The sequence below is a fragment of the Equus asinus genome, chromosome 18 (genome assembly GCF_041296235.1).
Source record: "Equus asinus isolate D_3611 breed Donkey chromosome 18, EquAss-T2T_v2, whole genome shotgun sequence".
Taxonomy (NCBI): domain Eukaryota; kingdom Metazoa; phylum Chordata; class Mammalia; order Perissodactyla; family Equidae; genus Equus; species Equus asinus.
Window position 1 is genome coordinate 42,135,924 of NC_091807.1, and position 14,377 is coordinate 42,150,300.

General features: G+C 41.5%; 1 protein-coding gene across 16 annotated transcripts in view; it reads left to right on the forward strand.

The window, feature by feature from the left end:
* The window catches only part of DIP2A (disco interacting protein 2 homolog A), a 142,555-nt gene that overhangs the window by 73,462 nt on the left and 54,716 nt on the right, over window positions 1-14,377 (forward strand). For 14 of the 16 annotated variants that reach the window (XM_070489121.1, XM_044751130.2, XM_070489120.1 and 11 more), the window contains one exon: window positions 23-220. The exons of the other annotated variants lie outside the window; for them this stretch is intronic. In XM_070489121.1, coding sequence (XP_070345222.1) covers window positions 23-220 — 198 coding nt within the window. The remainder of the gene's footprint in view (window positions 1-22; window positions 221-14,377) is intronic. 16 annotated transcript variants of the gene reach the window in all.

A 14,377-nucleotide genomic window follows, 5' to 3' on the forward strand; every position in this document is an offset into this window, starting at 1 on the left:
TAAATTCCGATTTTGCTTATAGTTCAGCAACCAGATCCAAATCAACCAAAGCCTGAGGGAAGCCAGATGGTAGTGCTGAAAGGGGAACCTCTGGCCCTGGGGACTCCCTGGCCGCCGTCGCTGCTAGCCGCCTTGCAGCAGTGGGGTACAACGCAGCCCAAAGCCCCCTGTCTGACTGCCTTGGACACAACTGGGAAGGCCGTCTACACCCTCACCTATGGCAAGTGTCAACAGAAAGCAGTTGGGCTCTGGTTGAGTGTAAAATATTACACGTGTCATACAGCACAGACAGACAGCTTGATGAACAGGATAGAACAAATTCCTGAGAAACTGACGCAGCTGTCAGATAAATAGAACATTGCCTCACTCCAGGTCTCCCTCCTGGACCACTGCCCCTTTCTCCCACCAGAGGGGACCACTGAGTGACCAATGGTGACTGGCTACTGCTTTGGTTTTGAGTGTTCACATCTATATATGCATTCCTGAAAAATGGAGTTTAGCTTTGTCTAATTTTGAACTTTGTATGAATGGAATCATACGGTACGTATTTTTTGTGTTTGGCTCTTTTTGGTTGCATATTATGTTTTTATGTAACACAAATGATAAGCATATAGCTTGATGCATTGTCACAGAGCAAATACATTCCTGTAACCAGCACCCAGCTCAGAAGCATTTCCAGATCCCTAGGCCCTTGTGTCCCTTCCAGCACTCACATCCTACCACACACAGAGGTGACCTGTCATGCTGACTGCTGGCACCTCTGGCTTTACCTGTCTCTTAAGTTTAATGTAAATGGATTATATGAAAGGTATCTGTGTCTGTTTTCTTTTGCTCAGCATTGTTTTTGAGACTTATCCATGATGTTGTGTGAAGTTATAGTTAGTTTATTCTTATTGATGGATTTTTTTTATTGCGTGAAAATGCCAAAACTTACTTATGCACTCTATGGTAGATGGACATTTGGCTTGTTTCCACTTTGGGGCTATTGTGTATAGTGCTGTTATGAACATGCTCATGTGAGTCTATTGGTGAATGTACATAGGCGTTTGTGCTGGGTATAAACGTAGAAGTAGCACTGCTCAGCTTTGGGACACACTGCCAAACAGTTTTCCAAGTGGCTGCTGCAACCTTCACTCCCACCAGCAGTGTGTGAAGAGTTCCAGTTGCTCCCCACCCTCTCCAACACTTGCTAATGTCATTTATTTCATATTAGCCTTTCTTATAGGTGTGTCAAGGTGTCAAGTTATCGTACTAGTCTGCATTTCCCTGATTGCTAATGATGCTTTTCATATGCTTTTTAGCTATTTGAATATCCTCTTTTATGAACTATCCAAAATTTTGGCTCATTTTTCGATTCAGTTGCTAATGTTTTCTTACTTCTATGTTTCAGATACACATCTTTTGTCAGAGACATGTTTCGCAAATATTTTCTTCCACTCTTTAGACTTCCTTTTAGCACTTTTAATTGTGGCTTTAGATAAATGAGAAGTCTTAACCTAATGTGGTCTAATTTATCTATTTTTTTCCCTTTATTGTACTGCTTTTTTGTCCTGTTTAGGAAGTCTTTGCCAAACCTAAGATCACAAAGATCTTCTTCTAAAAGCTTATCTTAAAGTCCATCTACAAATGAATAGAAAAAAATTTTTCAGTCATTCCATTGTAATAGGAATAAATCTAATGAAAGATTTTCAAGACTTTTGTACTTCTGTTGTGACTTTGTATCTAGTAATCTTGTTAAATTTATTTTTTCTTTATTAGTAATTTGTCATGTATCTTTTGGAGATCCTGTGTACAGAGTCATGTCATCTGTGAACAAATGACGGTATTGTTTTGGCCTTTTTAATTCTTACACCTTTTATTTCTTTTGCTTGCCTTGCTGCATGAGCTAGACCTTCCAGGACAATGTTGACTTGTGGGCATTCTTGTCTCCTTCTCCATCATAGGTGGAAAGCTTTTGGTCATGAGTAGGATGTTTGCTGTAGTTTTTTGCTTGTTTTATGGTAGAAATTCTTTGTCAGATTAAGGGAGTTCCCTTCTAGTCCTAGTACGCTAAGTTTTTCATCATGGTTTGGCATTGGATTTTATCCAGTGCTTTTTCTGCTCTGTCAAGATGATCGTATGATTTCTTTCCCCTCCTCCATTAGTTTGATGAATTGTATTGATTAATTTTCAAATGTTAAGCAGCCCTTGCATTCCTAGAGTAAATTTCACTTGCTATGATACATTATCTTTTTTTTTTTTATTAATGTTATGATAGATTACAACCTTGTGAGATTTCAGTTGTACATTTTTGTTAGTCATGTTGTGGGTACACCACTTCCCCCTCTGTGCCTTCCCCCCACCCCCCCTTTTCCCTGGTAACCACCGATCAGATCTCCTTATCAATATGCTAATTTCCACCTATGAGTGGAGTCATATAGAGTTCGTCTTTCTCTGACTGGCTTATTTTGCTTAACATAATACCCTCGAGGTCCATCCACGTTGTTGTGAATGGGCCGATTTTGTCTTTTTTTATGGCTGAGTAGTATTCCATTGTGTATATATACCACATCTTCTTTATCCAATCATCAGTTTCTGGGCATGTAGGCTGGTTCCACGTCTTGGCTATTGTAAATAATGCTGCGATGAACATAGGGGTGCAACGGACTCTTGAGATTTCTGATATCAGATTCTTAGGATAGATACCCAGTAATGGGATGGCTGGGTCATAGGGTATTTCTATTCTTAACTTTTTGAGAAATCTCCATACTGTTTTCCATAGTGGCTGTATCAGTTTGCATTCCCACCAACAGTGTATGAGGGTTCCTTTTTCTCCACAACCTCTCCAACATTTGTCAGTCTTGGTTTTGGATGTTTTTGCCAATCTAACGGGTGTAAGGTGATATCTTAGTGTAGTTTTGATTTGCATTTACCTGATGATTAGCGATGATGAACATCTTTTCATGTGTCTATTGGCCATATTCATATCTTCTTTTGAGAAATGTCTGTTCATGTCCTCTGCCCATTTTTTGATCGGGTTGTTTGTTTTTTTGTTGTTAAGCAGTGTGAGTTCTTTGTATATTATGGAGATTAACCCTTTGTCAGATAAGTGGCTTGTAAATATTTTTTCCCAATTAGTGAGCTGTTTTTTTGTTTCAATCCTGTTTTCCCTAGCCTTGAAGAAGCTCTTTAGTCTGATGAAGTCCCATTTGTTTATTCTTTCTATTGTTTCCCTCAACTGAGGAGTTACAGTGTCCGAAAAGATTCTTTTGAAACTGATGTCAAAGAGTGTACTGCCTATATTCTCTTCCAAAAGACTTATTGTCTCAGGCCTAATCTTTAGGTCTTTGATCCATTTTGAGTTTATTTTGGTGTGTGGTGAAAAAGAATGGTCAATTTTCAATCTTTTGCATGTAGCTGTCCAGTTTTCCCAGCACCATTTGTTGAAGAGACTTTCTTTTCTCCATTGTAGGCCCTCTGCTCCTTTGTCGAAGATTAGCTGTCCATAGATGTGTGGTTTTATCTCTGGGCTTTCAATTCTGTTCCATTGATCTGTGGACCTGTTTTTGTACCAGTACCATGCTGTTTTGATCACTGTAGCTTTGTAGTATGTTTTGAAATCGGGGATTGTGATTCCGCCAGCTTTGTTTTTCTTGCTCAGGATTGCTTTAGCAATTCGCGGTCTTTTGTTGCCCCATATGAATTTTAGGATTGTTTGTTCAATTTCTTTGAAGAATGTTCTTGGGATTCTGATTGGGATAGCATTGAATCTGTATATTGCTTTAGGTAGTATGGACATTTTAACTATGTTTATTCTTCCAATCCATGTGCATGGAATGTCTTTCCATCTCTTTATGTCATCGTCAATTTCTTTCAAGAAAGTCTTGTAGTTTTCATTGTATAGATCCTTCACTTCCTTGGTTAAGTTTATCCCAAGGTATTTTATTCTTTTCGTTGCGATTGTGAATGGGATTGAGTTCTTGAGTTCTTTTTCTGTTAGTTCATTGTTAGTGTATAGAAATGCTACTGATTTATGCACGTTAATTTTATACCCTGCTACTTTCCTGTAGTTGTTGATTATTTCTAATAGTTTTTCTGTGGATTCTTTGGGGTTTTCTATGTATAGGATCATGTCGTCTGCAAACAACGAGAGTTTTACTTCTTCGTTACCTATTTGGATTCCTTTTATTTCTTTTTCCTGCGAATTGCTCTGGCCAGCACTTCCAGTACTGTGTTGAATAGGAGTGGTGAAAGTGGGCACCCTTGTCTTGTTCCTGTCCTCAGAGGGATGGCTTTCAGTTTTTGTCCATTGAGTATGATGTTGGCTGTGGGTCTATCATATATGGCCTTTATTATGTTGAGGTACTTTCCTTCTATACCCATTTTACTGAGGGTTTTTATCATAAATGTATGTTGGATCTTGTCGAATGCTTTCTCTGCATCTATTGAGATGATCATGTGGTTTTTGTTTTTCATTTTGTTGATGTAGTGTATCACGTTGATTGACTTGCGGATGTTGAACCATCCCTGTGTCCCTGGTATAAATCCCACTTGATCATGGTGTATAATCTTTTTGATGTATTGCTGTATTCGGTTTGCCAAAATTTTGTTGAGGATTTTTGCATCTATGTTCATCAGTGATATCGGCCTGTAGTTCTCCTTCTTTGTGTTGTCCTTGTCAGGTTTGGGGATCAGAGTGATGTTGGCTTCATAGAATGTGTTAGGGAGTTCTCCATCTTTCTCAATTTTCTGGAACAGTTTGAGGAGAATAGGTATTAAATCTTCTTTGAATGTTTGGTAGAATTCTCCAGAGAAGCCGTCTGGTCCTGGACTCTTATTTTTGGGGAGGTTTTTGATTACCGTTTCTATTTCCTTACTTGTGATTGGCCTATTCAGATTCTCCATTTCTTCCTGATTCAGTTTGGGGAGATTGTAGGAGTCTAGGAATTTGTCCATTTCTTCCAGGTTGTTCAATTTGTTGGCATATAGTTTTTCATAGTATTCTCTTATGATCTCTTGTATTTCATTGGTATCTGTTGTGATTTCTCCTCTGTCATTCCTAATTTTATTAATTTGCGATTTCTCTCTTCTTTTCTTGGTGAGTCTGGCTAGGGGTTTGTCAATTTTGTTAATTCTTTCGAAGAACCAACTCTTTGTTTCATTGATCCTTTCTATTGTCTTTTTTGTTTCAATATCGTTTCTTTCTGCTCTTATTTTTATTATTTCCCTCCTTCTACTGACTCTGGGCTTTGTTTGTTCTTCTTTTTCTAGTTCTGTTAGGTGTCGTTTGAGGTTGCTTATGTGAGCTTTTTCTTGTTTAGTGAGGTGAGCCTGTATTGCGATGAATTTCCCTCTTAGGACTGCTTTTGCTGCATCCCAAATGGTTTGGTATGTCGTGTTCTCATTTTCATTAGTGTCCAGATAAAATTTGATTTCTCCTTTAATTTCTTCAATGATCCATTGTTTGTTGAGAAGCGTGTTGTTTAGTCTCCACATTTTTGCACCTTTCTCTGCTTTTGTCTTGTAGTTGATTTCTAGCTTAATAGCATTGTGATCAGAAAAGATGCTTGATATTATTTCAACTCTCTTGTATTTATTGATGTTTGCTTTGGTTCCCAAAATATGGTCAATCCTTGAGAATGTTCCATGTGCACTTGAGAAGAATGTGTAACCTGCTGTTTTTGGATGAAGTGTTCTATATATATCTATTAAGTCCATCTGGTCTAATTTTTCATTTAATTCTATTATTTCCTTGTTGATTTTCTGTCTGGATGTTCTGTCCATTGGTGTTAATGGTGTGTTGAGGTCCCCTACTATTATTGTATTGTTGTTGATGTCTTCTTTTAGTTCTATTAAGAGTTTCTTTACAAATTTTGGTGCTCCTGTGTTGGGTGCCTATATATTTATAAGTGTTATGTCTTCTTGGTGGAGAGTCCCTTTTATCATTATATACTGTCCCTCTTTATCTTTCTTTATCTGTTTTGCTTTGAAATCTACCTTGTCTGATATTAGTATAGCGACACCTGCTTTCTTTGCTTCATTATTAGCTTGGAGTATTGTTCTCCATCCCTTCACTCTGAGTCTGTGTTTGTCTTTGGGGCTGAGGTGTGTTTCCTGGAGGCAGCATATTGTTGGATCTTGTTCTTTGATCCATCCTGCCACTGTGTGTCTTTTGATTGGGGAGTTCAATCCATTTACATTTAGAGTAATTATTGAGATGTGGGGGCCTACCACTACCATTTTGTGTCTTGTTTTCCGGTTTTCTTCAGTTTCCTTTGTTTCTCGTCCCATGGTTTAATCTGTTCTGATGTAGAGCTGCTACTCTCTGTTGTTGTCCTTCTACTTATCTCCTCTGCTCTTGGTTTTGTAGCCCCTTTCCTTTTTTGGATTTTTCAGGAATGAGGGTTTTCCTGAGGATTTCCTGAAGAGGAGGTTTTGTGGCAATGAACTCCCTTAATTTTTGTTTATCTGGGAAAGTTTTTATTTCTCCATCGTATTTGAAGGATATTTTCGCTGGGTAGAGAATTCTCGGCTGTAGATTTTTGTCCTTCAGATTTTTGAATATATCATTCCACTCTCTTCTAGCCTGTAAAGTTTCTGCTGAGAAATCTGCTGATAGCCTGATGGGGGTTCCTTTGTAGGTTAGTTTCTTTTGCCTGGCTGTCCTTAGTATTTTCTCCTTGTCGTTGACTTTTGCTAGCTTCACTACTATATGCCGTGGAGTTGGTCTTCTTGCATTGATAAAGTTTGGAGATCTATTGGCTTCTGTCACCTGAAGATCCATCTCTCTCACCAGATTTGGGAAGTTCTCAGCCATTATTTCTTTGAATAGGCTTTCTGCCCCTTTCTCCTTCTCTTCTCCCTCTGGTATACCTATAATCCTTACGTTGCATCTCCTAATTGTGTCTGATAATTCTCGGAGAGTTTCTTCATTTCTTTTTAGTCTTGCTTCTCTCTCCTCCTCTGCCTACAGCAATTCTATATTGCCATCTTCCAAATTGCTAATTCTTTCCTCCATATTATCGGCCCTACTGTTCAGAGCATCTAGATTTTTCTTAATCTCCTCTATTGTGTTCTTCATTTCCAATATTTCTGTTTGGTTCTTCTTTATCGTATCAAACTCTTTTGTGACATAGCTCCTGAACTCGTTGAGTTGTCGGTCCCAATTCTCTCTTAACTCATTGAGAATTTTAGTGATGGCTGTTTTGAAGTCATCATCATTTAGGTTACATATCTCATTTTCTTTGGGATTGTTTTCTGTGTATTTGTTACTTTCTTTCTGTTCTGGAGATTTAATGTATTTTTTCATATTGCTTGATGTTGTTGATTTGTGCCTCCGCATGGAGATAGAGTTTAGTTGCTCCTTTCACTTGTTTCAGCTGCTGCGGTGGGGGAGCAGCTGTTTATACTGCACCAACCAGGAACCCTGTCTGCAGTTGCTAACTGGGCCTGGGCCCCTCCTCGTAGCCACAGTGGCCCTTTGGATTCCCTCCTCTGCCGTGGGGGCCGTCACAGGGGGGCTTCAGGCTGCTGGTGCCTACTGTTGCAGCCCACCTAGATGTGCTCTCTCCTTAGGGTCTGCAACGGTGTTATGGGCTTTTCCAGCGGCCAGGGGTGGGATCACTTATATTTGTCGCTCTGTTGCTGTCGGCACCCACAAAATCTCACTTGTCCTCTATGGGTCGCAGGAGAGCTATTGGCATCTTCCACAGTCTGTGGTTAGTTCACCTAGCTATGCTGCTTTTGCCCCGGGGTCTTCCAGCCTTGTGGCTGGCGGCTGGGTGCCTTCTACTGGTGCTGTGCAGAGGCTTTCCCTAAGGCTGCTGTGAGCCTGTAGGGTTTCCCCCTAGGCTACGAAGCTGGGACTCTGGAACTCACCCCAGCCCCAGTCCTCTCCGAGATCTCCGGCTATCCCTAGTCCCACGGGGTGGGCAACGGCAGCTGGGGGTCGCCCCGCCCTCTGGGATTCTCTCCGGGCCTCTCCCGGAACCGTGAATGCTGGGCGTGGCCCCTCTGCTAATGGCAGACAGAGAGTTTTGTCTGCTGCCCGGGCGGAACTCCGGCGCTTCCCCTCCGGGTCGCAGAGCTGGCCTTTGAAACTTCCCCCAGCCCCGGTCCTCTCCGAGATCTCCGGCAATCCCTAGTCCCACAGGGCGGGCAACGGCAGCTGGGGGTCGCCCCGCCCTCTGGGATTCTCCCTGGGCCTCTCCCGGAGCCGTGAATGCTGGGCGTGGCCCCTCTGCTAATGGCAGACAGAGAGTTTTGTCTCCTGCCCGGGCGGAATGCCAAGGCTTCCCCTCCGGGTCGCAGAGCCGGCCTTTGAAAGTTCCCCCAGCCCCGGTCCTCTCCGAGATCTCCGGCAATCCCTATTCCCACAGGGCGGGCAACGGCAGCTGGGAGACCTCCGTACCCTCAGCGACTCTCTCTGGGACCCTCTGGGCGCCGCGAACACCAGGTGGGGTCTCCCCGCCAATGGCGGGGAGAGACTCTCCCCGCGGGCTCAGGTGTGCAACTCCAAAGTTTCCCTCTGCATTTAGGAGTAATTGCGGGGGGTTTAGGTAGGGTTCTGGTCACCTGTTTCCACCGTCGCTCCTCTGTTGTGTGCTCGCTCCTGCCCTAGATGTGTGTAGATCCTCTGGGGGCATCTGTTGGAAGAAAGCTGCTTGCGGGTACTAGGCTGCTCGGTCGGGGTCAGAGAGTTTTCACCTATTTCCACATCCTCCCGGAGGAAAGTCCGTCCGCCTTCTGATGTTTAGTCGCATGGGTATCTCAGACGTCCTGAGATGCTGTCTGGATATCCTTTGTCAAGCGATAAGTGTCCAAATAATTGTAGACTCGAAGGGGGAGAGACAAAGAGGACTACTCACGGCGCCATCTTGGCTCTTCCTCCTGATACATTATCTTTTTAATAAATGTCTGGATTTGATTTCTCAATATGTTGGTTAGGATCTTTGTATCTGTGTTCATTAGAGACTGGTCTGTACTTCTTTAGAAAAGGAACTCATGGCTTATTTGTGAGGAGTGTGGTTTGCTGACGGCCTGTACCTGTTGAATTCAGCTTTCAGATCTAAGTTATGCCATAACCAGGGCAGTCCCGACTAATGACCGAGCAAGGTGGTGGCCAGGGCCTGTGTTTCTGCTCAGCACGGCCTTCCTTGTGAGCAGTCGGCTCCAGTGCCCCCTGGGATTGCAGAGGCTTCATCCCAGCTGCGTTGCAGTCTGACAGCATCTCCCACCCATCTCATTGTTTCTCTGCACAAGTTTTACTCCCCAGGAGTGCTTTTTCATGCCTAACTCTGTCTCAGTGTCCACTTCCTGAAGAAGCCAACCTGTGACACCCTTCTCTCCTTTTGCATTCTCCTTGCATTTTAAATGTATATTCATTTATGCCCCGTAAGATATTACTGTTGTTTTTTAGGTCAGTGGTTGTAACTGTTCTTTCCTTTGCTATTTATTCCTTCCTGTCATCTCATGTCTCCCACTGTAACCTCTCCTTTTTGCCAGCAGAACTCCCTGTGTATTCATTTTACTGTATGTTGCTGGTGAGGAAGTCTCTCAGTATTTGTCTGACAACAAGTTATTTCATCTTCATTTTCAAAGACTGTGTTTGATGGTGGTCATTTATCTTCTTTGAGCACTCTAAAGACATTATTACTATCTTTCCGGAAGTAAGATACCAAACACTTGTTTCTTTTTTGATGATAATGTGTCTTTTTTCCCTCTGACTGCTTTTTAAAACTTTCTCTTTCTTGGGCTTGGATCTCTTACTGTGATATATTTAAGTGTGATATCCTTTTAAATTTTCCTTCTTGGAGTCCACAGGGCTTCCTGAGTCTATGGAATGGTGTCTTTCATCAGTTTTGGAAAAAGTGTAGCCATAATCTCTTAATATATTGCTTATCCCCCATTTTCTCTTTCCTCTCCTTCTGAGACTCTGATTAGACTTATATTAAACCTTTCTTGAGTCCCACATGCCTTTAATGTTCTTTTTTATATCTGACATTCTTTTTTATGTATACTTCAGTTTAGAGACTTTCTATTTTCCTTTATTCAAATTCTTTCATTCATTCTTCTGAAATTTCTAGTCTAATGTAAAACTGCTAATGAGTTCCTATTTTTAGATACAGGCATACCTTGGAGATATTGTGAGTTTGGTTCCAGACCACTGCAATAAAGCAAGTATCGCAATAAAGCGAGTGTCACAATAAAGCAAGTCACATGAATTTTTGGGTTTCCCAGTGTATATAAAAGTTATGTTTATGCTATACTGTAGTCTATTAAGTGTGCAATAGCAGTATATCTAAAAAAAAAATCCACAATGTACATACCTTAATTAGAAAATACTTTGTTGGAGCCAGCCTGGTGTTCTGGTTAAGCTTGCGTGCTCTGCTTTGGCAGCCCAGGATTCGCAGGTTTGGATCCTGGGTATGGACCTAGCACCACTCATCAGGCCGTGCTCTGGTGGCATCCCTCATAAAATAGAGGAAGATGGGCACAGATGTGCCAATCAGTGACAATCTTCCTCAATCAAAAAGGGGAAGATTGGCAACAGATGTTAGCTCAGAGCCACTCTTCCTCACACACACACACAAAAAAAACACAAAAAACTGCTGCTAAAAAATGCTAACCATCATGTGAGCCTTCAGTGAATTATTATCTTTGTTGCTGGTAGAGGGTCTTCAAAAAATGCAGCATCTGCAAAGCACAATAAAGTGAATCACAATAAAACGAGGTATGCCTGTATTGTCTTTTTAGTTGAGAATTTTCATTTCTTTATTCTAATTCCTATACTAGTTCTCTGGGAATATTCTTTATCATCCCATGCATCTTCTCCATCTTTTCCTCTGTTGGGCACATACATTCCTTGCGGTAACTGAAAGTCTCTGTCACTTTGTCCAGTCACCTCTGGGTCTGTTGCTCTTGTCTTTGCTTTCTCTTGGTTTTGGTCTGGGGAACTTATCTTTTGGGATGCCTAGTACCTTCTTGATTGAGTGTTGATCATTGTGTATAAAAAAATTATAGAGGCTCCAGATGATGTCATCTTCCTCAAGAGACATCCTTCCTCCTTCCTCTAGGCAGATGTAGTGGCTGGCCACTACAGTCTGGAGAAGGCCAGTTCAGCCCACCTCTTCTCCCCGACTGGCCCCCAGACACCTTGCTGTGCCAGGGATATTCTGTGTGTCCTTTTCCTCTGGGGCTCTCCAACCATGGCTTTTATCTCATGTGGCTATTTAAGGACTCCACCTTTCTTTTCAGAGGTTTTCTACGTGAGTTTTTAGTGTCCTGCTACACACAGTCCCAGGATTCAGCAGATTTGCCAGGAGGAAGCTGGCTATGCTCTCGGGGCCCCCAGTCTCTGCAGGAAGCTCTGCTTCCTCCGTGCCCCAGCAGCAGGGCTCTGCGGGCAGAGGCAGCGGGATAGATGCTCAGTCTCCCCTGGGCACCAGAACCCTACACCGCCCCAGCTTTTCTAAAAGCAGCTACGGAAGACAGCTCCCCTCCACATGGTTTTTCCTCTGGAGTCTTAACTCTTCTAGTTGCCTTTGCTGCCTCCCACAGATGTTTTCTGCATTGTTTCCAGTTTTTAAAATCATTTTAGGCAGGAGTGCTGGTCTACCACCAGTACCCTCTCCTACTTGGAAGCAGTCTCTTACCATTATGCTTTTAAGATCCATCCATGTTATTGTCTATAGTTGTAGCTCATTCACTTCAGTTGAGGAATGAATATATCAGAATTTACATATCCATTGTACTGTTGATCGACATTTGGGTCATTTTCACTTTGGCTGTTACATACAAGGCTGTTAAGAACATTCTGGTGTGTGCTACCTGGTACAGTAGCATGCGTTTTTGTAGGGTACATACTTAGGAGTGGAAGTGCTAGGTCTGGGATTATGAGTATCTTCACATTTATCAGATAATGACAAACTTTTCCAGTTTACACTTACCCATCAGTGTGTGAGTCCCACCTGCTCCCTGTCATTGTCAGGCATATTTTAACTAATCTGGTGATAATATGGTGGTATTTCATTGTGGAGTTAATTGGCATTTTCCTGATGACTAAGTAGGTTGAGATATTTTCCTGTTTTTTCAGTCACTTGGGTTTTCTCTTTTGTTAAGCACTATTGAATCTTTTGCACATTTTTTAATATAAGGTTGTTTGTGGAAATTTTTTGTGTGCTCTGGATCCCAGTCCCTCAGTGACACGTGCTACAAGTGTCTCCTCCTGTGTGCCTTGGCCCATTCTCTCCTGAATGGCAGCTTGGTGAGCAGAGCTCTGTCCAACTTCACCTTCTTTTCTTTGATGGCTTGTTCTTTGCATGTTCTCTTTAAGGACTCTTTGCCTAGGCCGAGAGTGTGAAGCAGTTCTGTTATGTTGGGAAAGCACTGTCATTTTGGCATCCACATTTAGACCTACCATCCATGGAAATGAGCTTTTGTGTATGGTATGGGGCTGGGTCCCATGGGACAATAGCTGTCCCATTCTTCTTCTCACAGTGCCACCATTTTTCTGCAGTGCTGCCTGGGCCATAAATAGAGTTGTCCACACGTGAGTGGGTCTTTCTGGGGTTCTGTGTTTTATACCATTTATTTGTATTCTATCTTTATGCCAATATCACACTCTCTTAATTACAGTAGCTTTATAGTAAGTCTTGACATGTGTAGAGGAAGTCTTGCCATCTTGTTTCCTTCTTCAAGAGTGTCTTGGCTGTTCTTGCCCTGTATCTTTCAGGGTCAGTTTTAGAATCAGCTTGTCAAGTACTACAGACATACCTGTTGAGATTGAGATTATCATTGCTTTGAACAGTTTGAGAATTAACACCTTTGCATTATTGAGTCTTCCAGGGCATGGATATAATGTATCCCTCCCTTCATTCAAATCCTTTTCACTTTATCTCAATAATATTTTATAATTTTCTGTTAGGAGACTTTGCATATTTTTGGTAACACTTATTCTTAGGTATTTGGCATGTTTATTTTAATTGTACTGTAAGTAGTATCATGAAAATTTTTTACCTACTGTTTTTGCTGGTTATATAGAAATCAACTGGTGTTTGTATATTGTTTTATATCTGGCAGCCTTGCTAGTTTCAATTATAAAAGGTTCATAATGTACACAGTCATGTAATCTGCAAATAATGACAGCCTTATCTGTTTCCAATTGTTTTACCTCCCTCTCCCCCCTGCACCGTTATTGCTTTGGCTGAGACTTTCAGTAAAAAGGCAAATTACTTGACTTCATCTGATTTCAGAAAGAAGCTTTTAGCATCTGACCACTAATGATGATATCTCCTATAGGATTTTTAAGGATGGCGTTTATCACAGGAAGGAAGTGCCCTTTCATTCCGAATTAAGGAGGATTTTTTTAAATCATTTAAAATCCTGAATGATTGTTAAATTATTTTACTTTTTTTCACCTTTATTCTGTTAATATGACAAATTATGTGGATTTTCTGTTAAACCTCTTGCATTCTTGAGATAAAACTAACTTGGTCATGGTGCATTATTCTTTTTATATATAGCTGGATTCAGTTTGGGAATCTATTATGCTCATTAACATCTTGAATTGACCTTTTTATATAGGCAAAGACAATGATGTTTTTTTTTGTTTTTGTGTTTGTTTTTTAAAATTGGCACCTGAGCTAACAACTGTTGCCAGTCTTCTTCTTTTTCTCTACTTTTTTCTCCCGAAATCCCCCCAGCACATAGTTGTATATTTTTAGTTGTGGGTCCAGCCATGATGTTTTGAGTTGAATATTTTTTCTCATTTATTTCTCAGGTCTCACAGTTCACTTATTTCACAAAGTTGCAGCTGAGTTTAATGTTACTTACAATGAAATTTGAGCATTTGTTTGGAGGGCATGGCTCCTCAAACTGCATGTGAGTGTGCCACAGGAATTTGAGAGGGGCTAAATTATGACTTCTTTGGTACACTGCATAGGGTAAACGTTAGGGCTGCTTTGGGTGTTGAGGGTGGACTCAGGTTTTTCTATCTTCCTACCCCATTATCACTACTGCCTCTGTCTGCCTCCCCAGACACCTTCAATCCTCTTCACTTTTCCTTTGCCTCTTCTCCCATCCTTCTCATTGCAGCTTGTTGAGCATTCACCAGGCCTGGGCACTGTACAAAGAGACCACCTGCCAGGAGGGAAAATCTGGTGGGCAGGACCTCAGACAGGGCTAAGGGCTGGATCCTGGGATTTGTACCAGGATGCACCTCTGTAGCAGTCAGTGGGTCGGGGCAGGTTACTTAACATCTCCCTGACTGTCTTCTCTTGAGTGAAAAGTAGAAATGAAGATGTAACCGCTTCATGAATTGTTCTAACAGTTAAATGAATTGTATGCCACTCTTATAAGGGATGTAGTTGAGACATATTTAATGACGTGAAAATGCATT